Consider the following 25370-nt stretch of genomic DNA (forward strand, 5'->3'; position numbering starts at 1 on the left):
GGACGACATAGTAATAAGCATTTCTGGCATATAGAAGCAACTGAAAGAGTTGAAAATAAATAAATCGCCAGGTCCAGGTGGAATCTCAATTTAGTTTCACAAAGAGTCCTGTACGGCATAATCTTTTGCCCGACGCGAAGTTCCAGGAGAATGGGAAAACGCAGGTTACTCCCGGATATAAAAAGGGTAAAAGAACGGACTGCAAAATTTCAGACCTATATCCGTAACATCGGTTTGCTGCAGAATTCTAGAACATATTCCGAGGTCGAATGTAACAAATTTCTTAGTGACAGAAAAGTTTTGTGTCCACGAGTCAATACGGATTTACAAAGCGTCGCTCGTGCGAAACTCAGCTTAACCTTTCTTCAAATGATGAAGGGCTACAGGCAGAATCCATATTTCTCGATTTCCGCCACGTGGGGTAGCCGCGAGGTCTAGGGCGTCTTGCCACGGTTCGCGTGGCTCCACCCATCGGAAGTTCGAGTCATCCATCGAGCATGGGTCTGTGTGTTGTTTTTAGCGTAAGTTACTTTAAGTTAGATTAAGTAGTGTGTAAGTCTATGGACCGATGACCTCAGCAGTTTGGTCCCATAGGAACTTACCACAAATTTCTCGATTTCCGGAAAGCACTTTCACGGTGCCCCACCACAGACTATTAACAAAGATACGGGTACGTGGAATATTTTCTCAGGTATATAAGTGGCTCGGACACATCTTAATTAATAGAACAGGTATGTTGTCCTTGACGGCGAGTGTTCGTCAGAGACAAGTGTATCGTCAGGAGTGACCCAGGGAAGTATGACAGGACCTCTATTACTATCTATACACAGAAATAATCCGGCGGTCAGGATGGGCAGCAATCTGATGATGCTGTGGTGTACGCGCAGGTGTCATCATTGAGTGACTTAGACAAAATTTCTAGTTGGTGACATGAATGGCAGCTAGCTCTAAATGTAAGAACATGTAAGTTAATGTTAATGAGTAGGAGAAACAAACCCGTAAAGGTCGGATACAGCATTAGTAGTGTTCTGCTCGACACAGTCACGTCGTTTAAATATCTGGGGTAACTTTGCAAAGCGATATGAAATGGAACGAGCATGTGAGGATTGTATCAGGGACGCCGAGCGATGGACTTCGGTTTAATGGGAGAATTCTAGGTAAGTGTGGTTGGTCTGTAAAAGGAGATCGCTTCTAGGACGCTAGTACGACCTATTCCTGAGTACTGACCTTGTCTTTGGGATCCGCAGCAGGTCGGATTAAAGGAAGACATCGAAGCAATTCAGAGGTGGTCTGCTAGAGTTTTACCGGTAGGTCCGAACAACACGCAAGTATTACGGAAAAGCTCTGTGAACTGAAATGAAAATACCTGGAGGGAAGGTGACATTCTTCTCGAGGAACACCACTGAGAAAATTCAGAGAACTGGTATTTGAAGCTGACTGCAGAACGATTCTAGTGCCTCCTACATACATTTCGCGTAAGGACCACAAAGCTAAAAATACGAGATGTTACTGCTTATACAGAGGCATACGCTGAGGTGACAAAATTCATGGGAGAGCGATATGCATATTTACAGATGATGGTAGTATCGCGTACACAAATCATAAAAGGGCAGTAGATTGGCGGAGAGTTCATTTGAACACAGGTGATTGATGTGAAAAGATTTTCTATGTGATTATCGACGCGCGACGGGAATTAACAGACTTTGATACATTCCATTTCGTAAGTCGTTCCTACAATCAGTATTTTGAAATCCACAGTGTTAAGAGTTTGCTGAGAATACAAAATTTCAGGCATTACCTCACACCATGGACAACGTAGTGACTGACGGCCTTCACTTAACGACGGAGAGCAGCGGCATTTGAGTAGAGTTGTCAGTGTTAACAGACAAGCAACAAAGTTTGAAAAAACTGCAGAAATAAATGTGGAACGTACGACGAATATATCCGTTAGGACGGCGAAATTTGGCGTTAATGGGCTATAGCAGCAGATGATAGAAGTGAGTCCCTTTGCTAACAGCACGACATCGCCTTTAGCGCCTCTCCTGGGCTCGTGACAATATCGGTTGGACACTAGACGATTGGAAAATCGTGGCGTGATTGGATGAGTCCCGATTTCGGTTGGTAAGAGCTGATGGTAGGGTTCGAGTGTGGCGGAGACCCCACAAAGCACCATGGACCCGAGTTCTCATCAAGGCGCTGTGCAAGCTCCGTAATGGTGTTGGTTGTGTTTACATGGGATGGAGTGGGTCCTCTGCTCCAATTGAACCGATCATTTAGGGGGAATGGTTATGTTCAGCTACTTGGAGGATTTCTGCACCCGTTCATCGACTTCAGGTCCCCAACGACGATGGAATTTTTATGGTTCGGAGAACATTCTGGACAATTCGAACGAACGATTAGAGCACTCAGATCGACCGATACGAATCCCATCGAACATTTGTGGGACACAATGGAGAGGTCGGTTGTGGTACAAAACACTGCTCTGGCAACCATTTCGCAATTATGGACTGTTATAGCGGCAGTATGGCTCAGTATTTTTGCTGGAGACTTCGCCGGGCAAATGGAGGTCCGGCACGATATTTGCAGGTATCGCATGACTTTAGTCATCTCAGTGTATAGATAGTCGTTTTTCTCTCGCTCTCTTTGCCAGTGGAACATGAGAGGAAATGACTACGGTAGCTTGCGGAGTATGTATGTAGATATAGACATAGATATCGCTCTACTGGTCTTTTCAAATGCTTCTGGATGCTGTTAAAAAAGTTTATCATTATATTAAAAAATTGAACTTGCTTCATTATCTCGATCGATACAAGAATTAAGACACTTTATAACATACCAAAGTAAACTTAGCGTACTATCATTTGCCGAAAACCTCGTTTCTATCCCTGGAAATATAGGTGGTGTTACGTCTTACGTTAATATCATTGCAGTTTGAATGTATGTACAAATTGAGTAACGTAAAACGTAAAACACACACACACACTCACTCACACACACACACACTCACTCACACACACACAAACACATGCACACCAGCAGACAATATGGCAAAGCACAGTCACAAGACGGCTCACGCCTCATAGGGACACACGTGTTATAAACAAGAGATCCCTTTTTTTGTGCTTCCGCAAGAACTAGGGAATGCGGCCAAACACCGGAACAATGTGCTGGATTGATTGTATATATATATATATATATATATATATATATATATATATATATATACACAGTGAGGTGTACTTGGAAAAGACCCAGAGACAGTGAAACATTCCACTGAGTTACATCACGGTCAGAGATTCCGAAACTGGATTGAGAGGAATACTGATATAAATTCAAAACTCTGTATGACATGGATGCAAACAATAAGATCGCCCCACGCTTGAAGCTAAAAATATAGTAAATTCAGAGACCATATAATGAAATCCAGCAGCACAATACAAACCTCAGTGTCGATTTGACAGGGCATGGACACGATGCTGTCGTTAAGGGACAGGTGGGGCGGTCGAATCATCTCACCATTGTACATAGTCAGTTGTGTGTTGGTGAGGGTGGCAGACGCTGAGTCGGTACGGCTCGTCCCCTTTAAGCTGCATGATGGCGAGTTGCAATCGGCTTGCGTGTACTCCGGCTTTGCTGCAAGGCCGGGGCGGTCTCCGCGTTGACTGGCCGCGGTGGTTGTGTTGTGAAAGAAGCATTATTGCAGTTTTTGGAGGTGGGTGTCGGGCGAGGAAATTTCCATGTCCAGTCGAGTGCTTAAATCCAAAGCAATGGAATATAAGGGTTCGTCATTCAACATGGAACAGAGAAAGAATAAGCCACAAAGTGATGGCGAAAATTTAGACGGGAGTAAGGATCAGAATCAGTCAGCAGACTAAGTAGGCGACGGTTTGCCAGTTTCCATGTCCTCCTCTTTTCACGCTGCCTGTCCAACTCTCTTCACCTCTACTGATTCTCCCTAGCTCACAGACTGCAAAAAGTTTTCGTCCTTTCAGCATTGTCATTGGTGGTCCGAATCTGCATCGCCACCCAATGACTGATCGCCGTGTCATGACCATGATTTCAGGTCTTGTGTGAGCTGGTGCACGTCTGGAGTAATGGCGTTCCATCTCACGTTTTCTCTGCCGATGCTGTTCTCAGTGGTGGCCACAACCAATCCAGCACATTGTTCCGGTGTTTCGCCACATTTCCTAGTTGTTGCGAAAGCAGCAATACTACAGAGTCTTTTCTTTGCAACAGGTGTCTCCCTATGAGACCTGAACCGTCTTGTGTCTGTGATTTGCCCTATAATCTGCTGGTATTCGTGATTTACAAGCATCCTTCTTTTTAGGCAGGCCAATTTTTCTGCAGAAATTCCAAAGCTTCGCTCGCCTCCCTTTGTGCATTCTCGGCGCTTTCGTGTCTACGCTCCCTCTCAGTGGCTGCTGGGATCCGTGAATTGTCAGCCCTTTCAAAATGTCCATCAAATTTGTTGAGGCAGGCCAATTGTTCTGCAGAAGCCAGATGTTTCACGTGCCTGGCTTCTGGGCGCTCTTGTGTCTAAGCATCTCGCAAATGTCAGTAGGTACACAGAGGGCTCTGGCCCAGATTTACAGGAATCGCGTCATGATCGACACTGTTTTATCCGCGGTGTCATATTACAACTGACACAGTTGTGCATGTCGTATTGCTGACGTCAATGCCCGCACTTGAGGAGTTGGCAGTTGGCATCTGTGTTTCGCAGCTTTGCAGCGAGCCGAGTCGCTTTTCATGTCGCCCTGCTGTGGTAGTTGCGATGCGTAAGCAGCATTATCAATGATGCGAGGCGGATGTAAGGCAAGATATTTCAAATGAGCAGTTGAGTGCTTAATTCCCAAACACTGGACTGTAGGGATACGTCCATTCAACGTGTAACAGGAAAAGAATAGCTCATAAAGTGGCACTGAACATCCAGATGGAAGTGGACAATGATTTGACGAGCCACCATATCCTTTTGTTCTCGTGGCCTGGCAGATAGTCTCTTCATCTCTCCTGACACTCCTTAGGTCACAGACTCTAAGCATTGTTACTGGCAGGCTGTTTTCAAATGCCCCTAAAGACTCTTACCGTTTTGTGACCAGGCCTACCAGTGAAGGGTAGAAATTTCTGTTGTATGAGCTGTTTTGCGACTCGGAAACTGGCGTTTGTCTCACATTTTCTCTGTCGAGGCTGTTCCCAGCGGTGGTTGCATTCGACCCATCCCATTGTCTCAGACCGAAACACAGTATGAGATGCAAAGTTATTTATTTTACCCTTTTGGGGCATCATCACATTTTGTAAAAGTAACTGGGTGTAAAACCCATCTGTTATGGACTCATACAGAATTAGAGGTGGACCACTATTCACACCAGCAAACGTTCACCGTAGCATGGGGCCTCCATTACAAAAGTGTAAACGCGGTATCAGATGTGGGCGGCACAAAAGTCCCATTTAGCACTCACACAGATATGACTATGACGTACTAGATAAACAGCGGTATGTGTGTTTCCTAGTATGACACACTCATATCTGTGGGAGCGCTAAACAGGCCTGTTGTCCCATGCACAGTTGATAGCACAGTTATAATTCTGTAAGCGTAGTCCTATGCTGTGCTGCTATGGCGAAGATTTTCTGGTGAGATTAAGGTCCACCTCTCACTCTGTATGACTCAATGACGGATGCCTTTCATACCCAGTTATTTTTACACCAACTGACGAGGCCCCAAATGGGTGAAACGCGCTCATGAATGAAGACCTTTGCAACCCAGACTGTCTTTCAATCTGAAATATTTCCAAACGGTTACTGTACCAACCGGCCAGAATGAAATGCAATTAATTCTCAATACCATTGTGTAGCTGTTTGGCCACATTCCTTATTTGCGAAAGCAGCTATAAAACAAACTCATTTGTTTACAAAGACTGTCTCCGCGTGAGACGTGGCCATTATTATGTCTGTGGTTCGTTTAAGAACCTACTGATGTTCGTAATTTATAAGCATCCATCTGACTGTCTGTCAAACTTGTTTACGCAGGACAGCAATTACAAAGTTTCACATGTCTCCCTGTGTGCATTCTTGACACTTTTGTGTCTACGCTCCATCTCATTGCATGTGTGTGTTGGTGCTTATGGGTGCTCAATGCCGAGGTTATCAGAGCCCTGACACATAGTAAAGGAAACGAATGTGGACAAAATTAGTAAAATAAAGTCCTACCCGCAAAGACAATGGGATAAGATTAAAGACGCTATACAGAGACTACAACATAAGTAAAACGAGAAAGGAACTAAAAGGACGTCACAGGAAATAGTCACTGGCTTGCCACTTACGTAAAATATAGCCGAGCTAGTCACCCTGCGAGGTACCAGGGTGGAGAAGAGTTTGCACCTCTTTAATTCTGACGAATTTTGCATGAGAACGAGACATGCACTCGACCCCCTCCTTACCTACCACCTAATTAATTATGCACACAACGGTAACGAAAGGAAATGATGGTGGACCCTGCTAGTTGGTAAAATAAGGAGTGCACACTCACAATAATTTAATAAAAATCGTAATCTACCCAGAGAAAAAAAGAGAACTTTATCATAATGAACAACAAAAAATGGGATTCTGCATTTAGCTATGAAATGATATGCGGATTAAATATTACAATGAGATTTATTATACATCAGAAGATAAAGGCACATGATTATCGACACAAACAGTAGGTTAAAGGATAGGGTATACTGAACTATTATGAGAATAAGAGTTGGCTCGAGAACAAGGGGCTCCTACTCTCTGTTATGCAATAGATTGACGATAATGATTGGAGGTCCTAATGAATCAAATATTACTCTCCCGACTATATTACAGTATCGCGATTAGTAGTGAGAGCTCAAATGGGATCAATGGAGAAACAAGCAAGGTGGACTTATAGCAAAGCGAGCGCAAGTGCTGTTGAGGACTTCAGTGTAAAATTGATAGGTCCTACAATGCCGCAGTCGCAAAATACTTTACCAATCCTGAAATCTGTTGCAGATCGTCGGTAGGCAGCGTTCTGATAATGTAGGCGCCGACTTCTGCTGTACAGCAACTCTGTTTGAACCCCTGGCCTCGAAGGCTGTCTGAGAATTCTAAGTTCTGCCGAAAGAGTGCGACTAAGTCGCAAGACCGTCCGACGCCGATGAAGATCAAATCCCGCATGCCCTACGCCGCACAACGCACAACGCATTCAGTGCTGATTCCAAAATTTCCCACACTGTCTCAGAGCATCATTCGCGCAGATAGCGACGGTTCCCTCCAATTTTTAGCAGGGCTTTATGACGTCAACTAGCCTCAGTTTAAGTTGACCAATCATGCCTCTGCTATTCAGCTGAGGGCACTGAACTTGCCGTTTGACCGGCTACGGAAACAACATGCCTAGACCACCGGCCATTCGGCGCCAGACAGTCGCACCCAACAGGGCACGGTCCACAATTATTCTCAGAATCGTGACGACAACGCAGTCAGTCGTCGTCAGCAGAGTTAGTTCCAGACGCGCCGGAACGGTAAACACATAAACTATGGCGTCACTCAGACATTTCGCAGGTCGTTTCGCCCTGCATACAATAGGCGAAACTCGACCGACGTCAGTCGTTCCGCCAGGCGCTTAAGCCCCCTGATGTACGACCCTCTCAGTATTCGTCGAATTGCAGCCCCCAACTGAAACCGCAGTGTGCCACGTCCTCCCGTGCTCGCCTCGCACAGGCCACCCAGGGAAGTAACCCAACATGCATAGGAATCAAGTGAAAAGTATTTTGAGCTCTCAGTACAAATACTCTCATTACAATAACCTTATTCGGCCTGTTACCAACATGAAATGACATAAAACATTAATAAAATTGATGAAAATGAGAGGCAACGTGCAAAAGAGGGCATGGAACCTTTCAACCCTGTGAACAAATTAAAACCCTCTCCCTAAAATCGTATTATAAACATTGATCAATTCAGAAAACTTTAGAACTCTAACCACATTAGTTTGCTTATTACCTAGAAGAGGTGACAGATCCGCCAGCAAGTTAGCAGTGGCCCGTTGGTCAGAACATAAAATGCAGTCCAACAAAACGTGGCGCACAGTGATCTGTACGCCACAAGCACGACACATTGGAGGGTCCTCTCGCCAATGCAAGTAGCCAGTGTCATAGGGCTGTCGCTGTGGCCTCATCCCGTCTACGTGGCTGGAAGGAAGTACATCATAGCCGCGTTGTGGGCTTCACTAATCGTAGCTTATTGTCGGTCACTTCCAGCCACTCATCCTCCAACCGATGCAAGACTCTTGAGCTCAACAGTGAGGTGAGAGCATGTGGGGAGATGGCACACTGATATACCTGCTGATCGAGACATGCCTCCTTGGCTGAAAGATCTGTCCTTTCGTTCCCAGCAATGCCGATGTGCCCTGGTAGCCAGCAGAAAGCGATCTCCTTCCCCAGTCGTTGGAGTAGGAATGCGTGCAGGGGTTCGCGAATTATTGGGAGTTTCTGAATATCCGCCGAACATTTTGAGACAGGACGGTTCTTCTGCACCAAGCCAGAAGTTTCACATTCCGTTCAGGGCACTTGTATCTAAGCATCCTCGTAGCGCCGACAGGGGTCTAAAAAAGGGGGATTTTTCTCATTGTCTGCCTTCTCTACGCAAAGGTGATTAATCTTAAGAGAGCCAAAGCCATCCATGGCGGTTCTCCCTGCGTGGGGGTTGGGAGGGTGGGGTACAGGGGGAGGGGGGAGGCTCTGCCTATAATGCTGCAAACATTCTCAATTGGGGAGAGATCCGGTTACCTTGTCCGCGTTGTGGGCTTCACTAATCGTAGCTTATTGTCGGTCACTTCCAGCCACTCATCCAGCAACCGATGCAAGACTCTTGAGCTCAACAGTGAGGTGAGAGCATGTCGGGAGATGGCACACTGAAATACCTGCTGATCGAGACATGCCTCCTTGGCTACAAGATCTGTCCTTTCGTTCCCAGCAATGCCGATGTGCCCTGGTAGCCAGCAGAAAGCGATCTCCTTCCCCAGTCGTTGGAGTAGGAATGTGTGCAGGGGTTCGCGAATTATTGGGAGTTTCTGACTATCCGCCGAACATTTTGAGACAGGACAGTTCTTCTGCACCAAGCTAGAAGTGTCACATGCCGTTCAGGGTACTAGTATCTAAGGATCCTTGTAGCGAATGCAGGGGTCTAAAAGAGGGGGATTTTTCTCATTGTCTGCTTTCTCTACGCAAAGGTGATAAATCTTAAGAGAGCCAAAGCCATCCATGGCGCTTCTAGCTGCGTGGGGGTTTGGAGGGAGGGGGGGGGAGGGGGGAGGCTCTGCCCATAATGCTGCAGACGTTCTCAATTGGGGAGAGATCCGGTTACCTTGTCCGCGTTGTGGGCTTCACTAATCGTAGCTTATTGTCGGTCACTTCCAGCCACTCATCCTCCAACCGATGCAAGACTCTTGAGCTCAACAGTGAGGTGAGAGCATGTCGGGAGATGGCACACTGAAATACCTGCTGATCGAGACATGCCTCCTTGGCTACAAGATCTGTCCTTTCGTTCCCAGCAATGCCGATGTGCCCTGGTAGCCAGCAGAAAGCGATCTCCTTCCCCAGTCGTTGGAGTAGGAATGTGTGCAGGGGTTCGCGAATTATTGGGAGTTTCTGACTATCCGACGAACATTTTGAGACAGGACAGTTCTTCTGCACCAAGCCAGAAGTTTCACATGCCGTTCAGTGCACTTGTATCTAAGCATCCTCGTAGCGCCTGCAGGGGTCTAAAAGAGGGGGATTTTTCTCATTGTCTGCCTTCTCTACGCAAAGGTGATTAATCTTAAGAGAGCCAAAGCCATCCATGGCGGTTCTCCCTGCGTGGGGGTCGGAGGGTGGGGGGGGGGGGGGTGAGGGGGGAGGCTCTGCCCATAATGCTGCAGACGTTCCCAATTGGGGAGAGATCCGGTGACCTTGTCCGCGTTGGGGGCTTCACTAATCGTAGCTTATTGTCGGTCACTTCCAGCCACTCATCCTCCAACCGATGCAAGACTCTTTAGCTGAAGAGTGAGGTGAAAGCATGTGGGGAGATGGCACACTGAAATACCTGCTGATCGAGACATGCCTCCTTGGCTGCAAGATCTGTCCTTTCGTTCCCAGCAATGCTGATGTGCCCTGGTAGCCAGCAGAAAGCGATCTCCTTCCCCAGTCGTTGGAGTAGGAATGCGTGCAGGGGTTCGCGAATTATTTGGAGTTTCTGAATATCTGCCGAACATTTTGAGACGGGACAGTTCTTCTGCACCAAGCCAGAAGTTTCACATGCCGTTCAGGGCACTTGTATCTAAGCATCCTCGTAGCGCCTGTAGGGGTCTAAAAAAGGGGGATTTTTCTCATTGTCTGCCTTCTCTACGCAAAGGTGATTAATCTTAAGAGAGCCAAAGCCCTCCATGGCGCTTCTCCCTACGTGGGGGAGAGGAGGGGAGGCTCTGCCCATAATGCTGCAGACGTTCTCAATTGGGGAGAGATCCGGTTACCTTGTCCGCGTTGTGGGCTTCACTAATCGTAGCTTATTGTCGGTCACTTCCAGCCACTCATCCTCCAACCGATGCAAGACTCTTGAGCTGAACAGTGAGGTGAGAGCATGTGGGGAAATGGCACACTGAACTACCTGCTGATCGAGACATGCCTTTATGACTGAAAGATCTGTCCTTTCGTTCCCAGCAATGCCGATGTGCCCTGGTAGCCAGCAGAAAGCGATCTCCTTCCCCAGTCGTTGGAGTAGGAATGCGTGCAGGGGTTCGCGAATTATTGGGAGTTTCTGAATATCCACCGAACATTTTGAGACAGGACAGTTCTTCTGCACCAAGCCAGAAGTTTCACATGCCGTTCAGGACACTTGTATCTAAGCATCCTCGTAACGCCTGCGGGGGTCTAAAAAAGGGGGATTTTTCTCATTGTCTGCCTTCTCTACGCAAAGGTGATTAATCTTAAGAGAGTCAAAGCCATCCATGGCGCTTCTCCCTGCGTGGGGGTTGGGAGGGTTAGGTGGGGGGTGAGGGGGGAGGCTCTGCCCATAATGCTGCAGACGTTCGCAATTGGGGAGAGATCCGGTGACCTTGTCCGCGTTGTGGGCTTCACTACTCGTAGCTTATTGTCGGTCACTTCCTGCCACTCATCCAGCAACCGATGCAAGACTCTTGAGCTCAACAGTGAGGTGAGAGCATGTGGGGAGATGGCACACTGATATACCTGCTGATCGAGACATGCCTCCTTGGCTGAAAGATCTGTCCTTTCGTTCCCAGCAATGCCGATGTGCCCTGGTAGCCAGCAGAAAGCGATCTCCTTCCCCAGTCGTTGGAGTAGGAATGCGTGCAGGGGTTCGCGAATTATTGGGAGTTTCTGAATATCCACCGAACATTTTGAGACAGGACGGTTCTTCTGCACCAAGCCAGAAGTTTCACATTCCGTTCAGGGCACTTGTATCTAAGCATCCTCGTAGCGCCGGCAGGGGTCTAAAAAAGGGGGATTTTTCTCATTGTCTGCCTTCTCTACGCAAAGGTGATTAATCTTAAGAGAGCCAAAGCCATCCATGGCGGTTCTCCCTGCGTGGGGGTTGGGAGGGTGGGGTACGGGGGGAGGGGGGAGGCTCTGCCTATAATGCTGCAAACATTCTCAATTGGGGAGAGATCCGGTTACCTTGTCCGCGTTGTGGGCTTCACTAATCGTAGCTTATTGTCGGTCACTTCCAGCCACTCATCCTCCAACCGATGCAAGACTCTTGAGGTGAACAGTGAGGTTCAAAAATGGCTCTGAGCACTATGGAACTCAACTGCTGTGGTCATAAGTCCCCTAGAACTTAGAACTACTTAAACCTAACTAACCTAAGGACAGCACACAACACCCAGCCATCACGAGGCAGAGAAAATCCCTGACCCCGCCGGGAATCGAACCCGGGAACCCGGGCGTGGGAATCGTGAACGCTACCGCACGATGAACAGTGAGGTGAGAGCATGTGGGGAGATGGCACACTGAAATACCTGCTGATCGAGACATGCCTCCTTGGCTGCAAGATCTGTCCTTTCGTTCCCAGCAATGCCGATGTGCCCTGGTAGCCAGCAGAAAGCGATCTCCTTCCCCAGTCGTTGGAGTAGGAATGCGTGCAGGGGTTCGCGAATTATTGGGAGTTTCTGAATATTGCATGGGGGCTTAATTAAATGTAATGAAAATGATTTTAATTTCTGCTTTAGTAGCTGTCTGTCCGATTACGAAGTCTCGTAAACGGTTGGCCCTGACTAGTATTATTACGCTATCTGACTGCATAGAACAACAACAAAGAATGAAATGAAAATTTTCATTAACACAATTAATTAATTAAGTCCCCAGCAACTATAAAACCTACGAAACCAAAGCACAAGTGTAACTGTTCTGTGTGTGGAAGTATGACTCAACGTACACATCTGGCACGGTTCTACTTCAAAAGACAAGAATTTCAAATACCATTTATACTGAATTAATTAAAGAAAATACGAATACCATAATTACTCAAGAGAACCACAATTACACTCTAATCCAAGAACACAAGCCAGATGCTTTGTTGACTGTACCTGTAGTGACGCATTATTTAAAACATGGAAATAATGAAAAATAAATCAAGTCTCGTTACCTTCATATATTGACCAAAATCACTCTAATAATTACAATATATCTCCACACCGATTCGCTATTACAACATCTCAACAAGAATTTCTCAGTATCACATCTCAGAAAGCACATCTCAACACGAACTGACTACTACGAGCTCTCCCCAAGCACTGACTTCTAGCACATCTCAATAATGAATGCCCGTGGAGGCGGCGGAACAATGCTCTCTAGCGATCTCTGGCGCTGTGGCTCAGTGTAGCCACCTTTCATATGCCCTTCCTCCACGGCTAGAATTTGATGGTATTTTTGCCAGCATTGGTGGTGAAAATACCACCAAATTCGTCAAAAAATACAGACAAAAATAAAAGATAATATTAATACGTAAATATCATATAACTAGATAAAATTTTGGCTTTGCACTGACCTTTCAATAACCTATTATATAGAATACAGTAATCAATACAAATTTTTTCATACATGTGACTTTACATAACAGTTTACACAAGTATTATGTGGTTAAACAGTTCAATCAATAGCGTCAGCAATGACGAATATGTGCAGGTAAGAGTCTCATAACTTTTCACCAACAGTAATACACAAAAAATCAGTTTATACAAATATTCACATAATCGCTTTCCATAGCCCAAGAAACAAGTAGTTCACAGTTCCAGCAGTAGCACCCAGCAATGGTCAACAGGTGCAAATACCAACAAGTGACATTTTTTCAGTAGAAACAGTCCATCAGTGGCACCCAGTAATGTTGAATAGGTGCAGACACCAACAAGTAACACCATTTCAGTAGAAGCAGTCTATTAGTGGCACCCAGCAATGTTGATCAGGTGCACACAGCAACAGGTGACTTCATTTCAGTAGAAGCAGTCCATCAGTGGCACCCAGAAATGTTGAGTAGGTACAGACACCAACAAGTAACACCATTTCAGTAGAAGCAGTCCATTAGTGGCACCAGCTATGTTGATCAGGTGCACACAGCAACAGGTGACTTCATTTCAGTAGAAGCAGTCCATCAGTGGCACCCAGAAATGTTGAGTAGGTACAGACACCAACAAGTAACACCATTTCAGTAGAAGCAGTCCATTAGTGGCACCAGCTATGTTGATCAGGTGCACACAGCAACAGGTGACTCCATTTCAGTAGAAGCAATCCATCAGTGGCACCCAGAAATGTTGAGTAGGTACAGACACCAACAAGTAACACCATTTCAGTAGAAGCAGTCCATTAGTGGCACCAGCTATGTTGATCAGGTGCACACAGCAACAGGTGACTTCATTTCAGTAGAAGCAGTCCATCAGTGGCACCCAGAAATGTTGAGTAGGTACAGACACCAACAAGTAACACCATTTCAGTAGAAGCAGTCCATTAGTGGCACCAGCTATGTTGATCAGGTGCACACAGCAACAGGTGACTCCATTTCAGTAGAAGCAATCCATCAGTGGCACCCAGCAATGTTGAGTAGGTACACACAGCAACAAGTCACATTTCTCAGCAGAAGCAGTTCCATAAAATCTAGTATCACTGATCACACTGTTCATCAGAGTTTATAAGCAGAAATTAAACATGTCCTAGTGGCACCAATCATGTAGAGAAGGTACAAGTAACAGTCCATAATTTTTTTTACAATCACTGATCACACAGTTCATCAGCAGAAATTAAACATATCCTTGTAGCACCAATCATGTAGAAAAGGTGCAAGTAACAGTCCATACTATTCACCATAACTACTGAGACAGTTCAGTCATGAACAATAGTTTGAATGCACATACAATTTCTTTAACAAAATATAATCAATGCTCTTACACTAAACATACAAATCATAATAAACACACAAATGATATCAGATAATTGTCCTATTAACTATTACAATACACAAATCCAGTAAACCTATAACATTTATGGGTGTCAGTGCAAGCCACAACAAACAAGTGAACTAATATTTAGGAGATAGGTTGGGATCACTTCTCTGGGATTATAAAAGGAAAACACACAAAACACACTCACTCATCTTTCATCCACATTAGTGCTACTGTGTAATTGAATAGTGTTAACTGTGTAAATGCAATTCTGTCGAAATTTTATGTTCATTATGTGTATCAAGTAGTAGTGGCAGCAATGTATAACAGTCAATAATAGTTAGTCAACGTCATAGTCATCATGTCTAGACCAATGTTTGCCAAGCCAGATCAAAATGTACGGTTGCTGAACAACTGTCAGTGTACCAAGATATGCAAATGCTTCCTCTCTCAAAAAAAAAAGTATATACTGCTTAGTGATTTAACAAAGTGTGTGTATAGACAATCTTCCTTCTACTTGAGTGTTCTAGTCTGCCATCTTCATCCTCCTTGTTCCATATAAACCAACAAAAACAATATGCTCCTCATTTACTTTACCTCTTATCCACCAAAACTCGAATAATCATCAACTTAATCTCAATACATCACTAATGCCTCTTCAATACGTCGATCATCAATATCATTTACCTTACCTCTTGTCCACGAAACTCGAATAATCATCAACTTCTTCTTCCTCACTTACTTTACCTCTTATCCACCAAACTCCAATCCAATAATCATACCTCTTCAATACGTTGATACATATAAACCTCAGCACCAATATCATTTTACTTCCATAACAACTCTTTCCTCTAGTCAGTCTCCTCGAACAAGTACAGACAAAATTCTAGTGCAAACTTCAATTCATCATCTCATACAATCCGAAGACACAGGGTCCACACACAACCTCTGTGTAATCCATCTGACCCAAATTTTCTACTCATTATAAATTATAAGATACATTTTGGTTCCTTGTCCATCATTAAATAAAGAAATGCATACATGACCTCTAACAGACTTTAGTTCGAATAACTCTCAGTAATTAAGTACGATTACGGAGTGTGAATGATCATAATATTTCACAGTGTGTACACCACTTCAAGAATCATAGCAGAAGCAAACATGTGGAGTATTTTTTGTGTCAAGTGTCACTTCCTATTTCAATTGCTCACGAAAATGCAGTGTAATACTGTCAATGGTCTAAACCTAGTTTTGGTCTGTCATGTCGTTAGCTTCCTTCCTATTAGCATAAATTTATACAGCTTCCATAAAACCTCAGCTCATGTGACTTCTATGACTTTCTTTTACTAATGTCGTTCGTCGAATTATAGCAGTTCATTTTCTTATCTTAAAAATATAAGGCACTGAGCGTATGCAAAACAAGCAATAGCGAGTAAATATACCAGTAGAGAACAGAATGTCAACAAGTGGATGCAGCACAATTCTTACAACGAGGCTCTGCCAAGCGAACAATCTATAATTAATACAATAGTGTGACCTAAACTCTATGTACGTACACAGTATATCAGCATTTCTATATACTAAATTGAAGAGTAGTTATGACAACAAAACAGAAATGTGTAAATATGCAATCCATAAGCAAGGCAGCAAATATGTTATCTATCATAATAAACAGGTCATTAGCATCATATCAGCATAAGCAAATAAATGTTTATATGTAATCTTAATAAGTAAACATGAAGGCGCAAGCAGATAAATCACAAAGTATAACTTACATATCTAACCACATCAGCACAATTAATCAGGTGACAATTATAATTTAAATAAATAAGCACAGCAGGCACATAATAGAAAAATATGACATCAGTGAAAAAGCATAGCAGCCAAGCGATGCATAATATATACAAATAACAACCCTGTTCATTAATTAATCATTGTCAAAATCAGTTAATATGCGTAAGCACGTCGCTTCACTAGTAAATTCATAGAACATGAAATTAGCACAAAGTATGAATCACGTAATCGCAAGCAGCAAATTACGTCTGAAGTACGTACCTAAGTGGAATTATGTTACCTGAAAAATAAACTCAATTAACCGTTACCTTTTTTTGTTTATTACTTTCTTCTTCGAAATGACCTTCTTCCTGAAAATTTTCTCCAAAGCAAGTCGTCTTAACGTCGGACACGCACAGAATTTACCTGAAGGTCTTAAATACTTTATACAACCGTATCCTGAAAAATACTGAACGTTAATAACATAATTTATGAAGTCCTTATAGCTTTATACAGAATTTATTCGGAGAAATTAAACTGTGTATTTATTTACGTCTGTCAGTGCATTCGCACTGAGCGCTCGATCAGCTGTAGGCGCGTGACGTAGGAAGTGATTGTTTGCGGTCAACGACTGCCTTGTGCGGCGCGCAGACTGACTGTTGCTTTGAGTATGTGCCGCCGCCAAAACACAGCGCGGTACTCTTGCATTCTCCGCATGTTTACGTAGCTGTTAGTTTCTCTAAAGTATGTCATTCTACAAAAATTTTTTACGTTCGATATATGATGTATTCCCTTAGAGCGCCGAGATTTAAGAGTTTCTACTTCAACAGTGTTATCATGAATAATTTTGCGAACTCTATACGGACCGTTATAAAGCAGAAAAAATTTGCGACACAAGCCTTTTCCTTTATGAGACAAACGGTGGGACTTAATTAACACCTTCTGGCCAACTGACAAGATTTTTAAACGACCAGGACGTTTCGCTGATTTCTCTCTTCTAGCAGCCGCCGATGCAATATTTTGTAGAGCCAGGTTGACAACTTCAGAATGCCGCAGTTTCCGTGAAGGCGGAAAAGGAACTATTTCAGAAATGCGATTTATCGGTGCTTTATTTTTTAATATCAATAGAGGCGGTAAAGAAGTTGAGTCATTTGGAAGTTCATTCAGAATGTTTTGAAAAATATGAAGATACTGATCCCAAGTTCTGTGATTCTGATGACAATAAAGACGGCACAATTTATTGATTTCCTTCATCCATCTCTCTGAAGCATTAGATTGAGGGTGAAAAAGTGAAATGAAGATTGGTTTAATTTTACGACGCCGTAGAGTACGAAGCCAAATTTTAGAGCGAAACTGTGATCCATTATCTGATATAACCTTATCAACATGACCAACTTCTTTAAGAAAATGTTTGATGAAAGCGTTAGATACTGAACGAGCTGTTGCTTTGCGTAAAGGTGTAAAACACACATATTTTGATGTCAATTCCACTGCTACAAAAATGTACGCAAAACCATTAGTAGAACGAACCACTGGACCGAACAAATCAACTGCAGCCATGTCCTTTAATTTCGCTGGAATGATAGGAAACAACGGTGCTCTGTGAGAAATCGTTGGAGGCTTAGCCATTTGACATAATTTGCATTTGGCAAGAACAGATCGAATACGTTTTTCCATATTACTGAAGTAACAATTTTCTCGTAATTTATGAAAGCATTTTCTGGGACCAAAGTGCGCATAACTAAAATGTGTGTACCAAATCAATTTATTGACCCACTCATCAGGAATACAAACTAACCAAACAGAGTTGTCGACCGATTTTCGTTTGAAAAGAATATCATTGCGAACTAAATAATACTGTCTGATCGCTACGCTTTCCTTTCTCCTCCACTTCTCCTTAATGTCCTTCCAGATTGGATCCTTATTTTGCTCCTTAGCGATGTCCTGGAGCGAAGACGAAATAAAGTTCTCAAACGCAACACCTTGAATGTACATCAAACAATAATGGTTTTCTTTGCCGTCCTCTTCAGCACTTTGTTTCAAACCCATAGGTGCACGTGATAAAGCATCAGCAACAATATTTGAAGATCCCTGTATGTAAACAATACGAAAATCAAATTCCTGTAGGTACAACGCCCATCGTGACAATCTGCCGTGAGTTAATTTTGTTGACATAAGAAATTCCAGAGCTCGATGATCGGTGTAAACCTTAGTATGTCTGCCAAACAAAAATGTGCGAAATTTTGTGAAAGCCCAAACAACAGCCAAAGCTTCAAGTTCCGTAATCGAATAATTCTTTTCGGATTTAGAGAGAACACGACTTCCAAATGCAATAGTCTTCTGTACTACAACGCCGTTTTCTTCTATCTCTTGAAATAAATGTGCGCCTAGGCCTTTGTATGATGAGTCCGTCGCCAAACAAAAATCTTTAGATAAATCCGGATGTGAAAGAAGTGGAGCAGCAACTAAAGCATCACGAAGTTGTTCAAATTCTGACTGAGCTTCCTCATCCCAACACCAATTAGAATTTTTTCCAGATAATTCACATAAACGAGGTGTGGCCAAATTGTCCAATCTAACAAAGCGTCTAAGAAAATTACACACACCAAGGAAACTACGAACATCACGTTTTGTGGTAGGAACAGCATAATTACGAATAGCGTCTAGTTTCTCTGGATCGGGAAGAATACCTTCTGTAGAAATAATGTGACCGAGAAATTTCACCTGAGAACGACCAAATTCTGATTTTTCCAAGTTCACTGTCATGCCAACTCGTGCAAAAATACGTAATAATGAATCCAAAATTTTGTTATGCTCACTCCAAGAACGTTTAGCAATAAGAATATCGTCAACATATGAAGTAATATTGTCACGAAGATAAACAGGTAAAATTTCGTTTAAATTACGAATGAATGCTGCAGAAAATATAGTAAGTCCAAACGGTAATTTCCGAAGTCACTTTTGGGTAAAACAGTCAAATCTGGTTATTCTTTACCTACTGTCTAGATAGATTGATAGTAGAAGAGTTGTTTTTATAGATGCAAAGAATAGTGAAAGAGTAGGCAGCGGTGCAGAAAACTAAAAGGGAAATAGCACCACTACAGCTCGGGGCCCTGTGATCGCTACTGCACATATTCACTTAGTGTAGTGAATCCCCTGAGGACTTTAATAGCAGCACATAAATTTCAGTTTGTGACTTAGTGGCACATCTGGCGGAAGTGCGTACGTAAATTGATCCAGCCATGAACATGGACGTATGTCATTCCTAGAATTGCAAAAGATCTTAAATTTCCGAACAGTCAAGAAGTGTTTACAGTCAAAGCTTCCGCCTCGTGGCGACAAAGACCTACCGCGTCTGTCCCAGTTCGAATGTCGATTATTGTCAAGTTCGCGCGCCTGGCGCTCTCTTGTTGCTTCTCGTAAATGAAATAAATTATTTTCTTCAAACCCCTCTGGTATCTGTGATTCTAAATTTCTTTTACTGTCTTTTCCTACAATTTCGCCTTCAGTTTGTTTGACTTGCATTCGTAATGCCTCAAATTCCTTTTTAACGCATTCATTAAATTTTGCCGGATTTTCAACATGCTTATTTATGTTCTGGTACTCTTCAGTTTCCGCAAATGGCAATGGTGCTGTATCATCTGATTCTCTGTCTCCATTTAAACTAAGACTTGTCAGTTTATCTGAAATCTCCTCAACTCTTTCCGATGAGTCACCTAATTGTTCTTTCTGATTATTTACGTCTTCCGTAAGTGTCGCGACTCGGTTTTCGGTATTGTCACATTTAGTAGTTAACTGTCCACACTGTTGCGATAAGTTATTTATTCTGTCATTTGATACGGATTCCTTGATTCTCTCAATTATTTCTTCCTTATCGTGTGCACGTTGTAAATTTAATTCTGAAAATTTTTGTACTATCACGCGATCTCTTTCTTCCTGTTCTCTATCCTGTTCCCTTTGTCTAATCTCTACTGCAATTAATCTATTATTGTGAGCATTCAAAATCGGTTGTACTTCTTCTCTAATTTCTTTCTTTAATTCATCTTTCATGTTTTTGAAACATGTCCCTAGTCGTGAATCTAACCGTGTTTCCATTGTTCCCATCTCATTTGTAATTGTTCCTATCTCTGTTTTAATTGTTCCTATCTCTGTTTTAATTGTTCCCATATCAGTTGTAATTGTTCCTATTTGTGATCCCAAATTTAATATTGCACCCATCAACTGCTCCATATTAAATGGTTCAAAATTCTTTTCGCCCCTAACATTTCCCGCAAAACCAGTTTCCTTCGTCATGGCTGTAAAGCTATTTGTGTTCGATACTATTTCAGAATCTTCTGTCGTTAATCTCGAATTCTGAAAATTTTCTGATTGAGAAAAATTTTGAAATGGTTCCGGACTATTTTCCCGACTTATTACATTGTTTTCAACTCCATTATTCATCATACTGTTGTCCTGTGTTGGCGAGTTCGCCATGTCAACAATTTCGTCATTCTCACTGTCCATCATTTTTGCCTTTTTCATCGACCGCGTAATCATTTACAGAATATACAAAACTCGTTACTATATGAAAATTGCACACAATGACACTTTATCTCCAACAATACCATTTACACGAAATGTTTCCTTCAAACACGATTAACGAACAATTGAAATAATTGCACTAAATCGTCAAACGCGTATACAAGACAACAAATCAAATTCAGAGAAAAAATACCATTATAAGAATGACAATTACCAAATCTACACATGCAAAATAGACTATAATTACTAAACTACAAATTACTACAACAATGCTACTGTCTACTATTTTTACAATCAGAAGATTCCAAGGGACGATCCGAAGCAGCGGTCGCCACGTGCATGGGGGCTTAATTAAATGTAATGAAAATGATTTTAATTTCTGCTTTAGTAGCTGTCTGTCCGATTACGAAGTCTCGTAAACGGTTGGCCCTGACTAGTATTATTACGCTATCTGACTGCATAGAACAACAACAAAGAATGAAATGAAAAGTTTCATTAACACAATTAATTAATTAAGTCCCCAGCAACTATAAAACCTACGAAACCAAAGCACAAGTGTAACTGTTCTGTGTGTGGAAGTATGACTCAACGTACACATCTGGCACGGTTCTACTTCAAAAGACAAGAATTTCAAATACCATTTATACTGAATTAATTAAAGAAAATACGAATACCATAATTACTCAAGAGAACCACAATTACACTCTAATCCAAGAACACAAGCCAGATGCTTTGTTGACTGTACCTGTAGTGACGCATTATTTAAAACATGGAAATAATAAAAAATAAATCAAGTCTCGTTACCTTCATATATTGACCAAAATCACTCTAATAATTACAATATATCTCCACACCGATTCGCTATTACAACATCTCAACAAGAATTTCTCAGTATCACATCTCAGAAAGCACATCTCAACACGAACTGACTACTACGAGCTCTCCCCAAGCACTGACTTCTAGCACATCTCAATAATGACTGCCCGTGGAGGCGGCGGAACAATGCTCTCTAGCGATCTCTGGCGCTGTGGCTCAGTGTAGCCACCTTTCAATATCCGCCGAACATTTTGAGACAGGACAGTTCTTCTGCACCAAGCCAGAAGGAAGGGTTTGACAAGCACGAAGAGAAGCTGTAGAAACTCTCGTTGTGTGCTAGTGGGCTTTGCCTTGCTGAAATGTAAGCCCAGGATGGCTTGCCATGATGGACAACAAAACATGGTGTAGAATATTGTGGACGTACGGCTGTGCTGTAAGGGTGACTCGCATGATAATGGTTCCTGCTATGATACGAAATGGTACCACAGACCATTATTATTTCTGATTGTCAGGTTGGTATTCCACTGCTGTCCACGTCTTCTCTAGGTACACCTTCGCTGTTCATCGGGGCTGAGTTCGAAGCGGGAACACAGCCGCGCGGAATGGCAACCTGGCTTGAGGCACCTTGTCACGGGTTGCGCGGTCTTTCCCGCCGGTGGTTCGAGTTCTCCCTCGGGCATGGGTGTGTGTGTTGTTGTTAGCGTAAGTTAGGTTAAGTTAGTTTAAGTAGTGTGTAAGTCTAGGGACCTATGACCTCAGCAGTTTCGTCCCTTAGGAATTTACACACATTTTAAGATTTGTTCGCAGCGGGACTCATCACTGAAGTCAATTCTACTTCATTTAGTGACACTCCAGGTCGAAGACGTGTCTGGAGTCGCCCAGGACAGTGGTGGGATTCCAACCTGACTGTCGCTCGCCATATGGCCCGACCAGGAGTCATGGCCTGGGATGCTATATATTTTTTTTTCATAGCAGGACCCCTTTGGTTGTCATCGGCGGCACCCTTACAGCACAGCGTAACGTCGACGATATTCTACGCCCTGTTTTGTTCCCCATCAAAGGCAAGCCATCCTAGGCTTATGTATCAGCAAGGCTTATGTATCAGCAAGATTATGCCCGCTCGCACACTAAGAGAGTTTCTAGTATTTGTCTTCGTGGTTGTCAAACCGTATCGGATCCCTGAGCGAGAAAGAAATGAAAATCGATATGGAAGACACAAGGGATCCATTATTAGTCAGAGCATAACAGAACATATGAATCCAAGTTGCTGACAAGAATAACGTACAGAATAATGGAAAAGAAAATTGAGTATATATTAGATGATGATCAGTTTGGCTTCGGGAAGGTAAGGTCACTACAGAGGCAGTTATGACATTGCGATTGATAATGGGAGCAAGACTTAAGAAAAGTCAAGAGATGTTTGTAGGATTTGTCGTCCTAGAATAAGCGTTCGACACTATACAATGTTGCAAGATGTTCGAAATTCTGAGGAAAATAGGAGCAAGTTGTAGGGAAAGACGGGTGATATGCAATAAGTGCATGAATCAAAATGGAACAATAAGACTGGACTAAAAAGGGTGAAACACAGGAATGTATTCTTTCGCCCCGACTATTCAATCTGTACGCTGAAGAAACAATGACGGAAATAAAAGGAAGGTTCAAAAGTGGGATTACAATTCAGGGTGGAAGGATATCAATGATGAGTTTCGTTGATAACATTGCTGTTCTCAGTGGAAGTGGAAAAAAATTACAGGATATGTTGAATGGAACAAACATTCTGATGAGTGCAGAATATGGATGGAGAGTAAACCGAAGGAAGACGAAAGTAGTGAGGAGTGGGAGATATGAGATTAGCGATAAACTTATCAAAATAGCGGACCACGACACACAAGAAGTCGAGGAATTTTGCTATCTGAAGCTAACACAGCATGGACGAAGAAAGGAGGACATAAAAGTCAAATTAGCAGGTGAAGAGGGTGTTCCTGCCCAACAGAAGTGTGTTGGTATCAAAGATCGGCCATAGTATGAGGAATAAATTTCTGAGAATGTGCTTTTCGAGTACAGTATTGTATGGTAGTGAAACATGGACTTTGGGAGAACTGGAATAGAAGAGAATCGAAGCATTTGAGACGTGATGCTACAGACGAATGTTGAAAATTAGATGTGCTGATAAGGTAAGAAGCGAGGTAAAAAAAAGAAAGAAAATAAGAGGGAAAAATCAAATATTGCATTCTTGAAAATATCATACACAAATGACAGTCCTGTAGCCTAACTTGAAAACAACACACTACCTGCTAACGTAGCATGGTGGCCGAATAAGCATTTGTATAAGATCAGAATTAAGTACTCAATAAGTGTATGCACATAAATTGCAGTGTAGTGATATAATTACAATATCAAAGTAACGGTGATTTTATTACATACGCATATTACCACAACAACCACAAAAAAACATGGCAGCTCCATTTGTAGGTGTGAACTATGTATAGTACAGAGCCATTTGCATTAGGAAGTACATCAGTAATGTGATGAATGCTAATAAGATGTACAGCTTTACAGTATTGGACTCACATAATACCAGAGCAAATTGGAATACCAAAATTCCTTTGTTAAAAAAGTTATTTTTTATTTTTAAAAATTAAAATTCTTATAAAATTGTAAAGAATATATCGTATATCAGTTGTACTACATATTTCTCATATAATCGGAATAGAAAGGAGTGCTAGTTCTGCAAGGTCTGCAGGAGAGCTTCTGTTAAGTTTGGAAGGTAGGAGACGAGGTACTGGCAGAAGTAAATCAGTGATGACGGGGCGTGAGTCATGCTTGGGTAGCTCAGCTCGTGTTCGGTCAGAGAGCTGGTTGGCCCCTGTAATAAAAAACTGAGTGGAAGGATCAGCAAACGAACTTTAACGGATGTCATGTGACGTCCGCAACGACCAAACACAACGATCAACGACGAAAAAAAAAAAAGTTGGTAGAGCACTTGCCCGCGAAAGGCAAAGGTCCCGAGTTCGAGTCTCGGTCCGGCACACAGCTTTGGCTGGTTCAAATGGCTCTGAGCACTATGCCACTTAACTTATGAGGTCATCAGTCGCCTAGAACTTAGAACTAATGAAACCTAACTAACCTAAGTACATCACACACATCCATGTCCGAGGCAGGATTCGAACCTGCGACCGTAGCGGTCGCTCGGCTCCAGACTGTAGCGCCTAGAACCGCACGGCCACTCCGGCCGGCACACAGTTTTAATCTGCCAGGAAGTTTCATATCAGCGCAGACTCCGCTGCACAGTGAAAATCTAATTCAACAAAAAAATTGTTTCATTACATAAAGAAAATGTTTATTTTTTGTTATGGTGAATGGTATTACTTAATGTAACTAATGTGCATTAATAAACTGACCACATCATAATGCATTTTCCAGCTAGCAAGGAGTTCCTCCTCCGGCAGAAGAAACTTCTGCAGCTCATATGGCATGTCGGACAACCTGCACTGCTTCCTGAACTGAAGGAGATGGCCAGTTCCTTTAAGTTTGATGAGCACGTTGGAGACTTCAAGGTAGATAAAGCAGGGAAATTTGTAAATATGATGCAGCCGGAGTCGAGCTGTCTTACAGAGAATATCGTTTGTTCCAGGATCCAGAAATTGTCAACAAATTCGTCAATTACTACACACACGGCTACATCAAGAAGCGCGGCGAACGGCTGCCGGCCCACTACAAGTACGACGAGCTTCAGGTGAAGGCACTCGTCGATCTCCTGTACTCCGCCAAGGACTTCGACACCTTCTACGAGGTGGGCACCGGCGCTCATTCAAATACGACCCTTCAGGAGAACCATTCT

The 25370-nt window shown here is 42.9% G+C and overlaps 1 protein-coding gene across 1 annotated transcript in view; it reads left to right on the plus strand.

Annotated features, from left to right (window-relative positions):
• LOC126235432 (hexamerin-like) overlaps nucleotides 1-25370 on the plus strand; it is a 71447-nt gene that overhangs the window by 20315 nt on the left and 25762 nt on the right. The window contains exons 2-3 of the mRNA XM_049944155.1: nucleotides 24953-25086; nucleotides 25164-25322. Of these exons, the coding sequence (XP_049800112.1) occupies nucleotides 24953-25086; nucleotides 25164-25322 (293 nt within the window). The remainder of the gene's footprint in view (nucleotides 1-24952; nucleotides 25087-25163; nucleotides 25323-25370) is intronic.

The sequence above is a fragment of the Schistocerca nitens genome, chromosome 2 (assembly GCF_023898315.1).
Source record: "Schistocerca nitens isolate TAMUIC-IGC-003100 chromosome 2, iqSchNite1.1, whole genome shotgun sequence".
Taxonomy (NCBI): Eukaryota; Metazoa; Arthropoda; class Insecta; order Orthoptera; family Acrididae; genus Schistocerca; species Schistocerca nitens.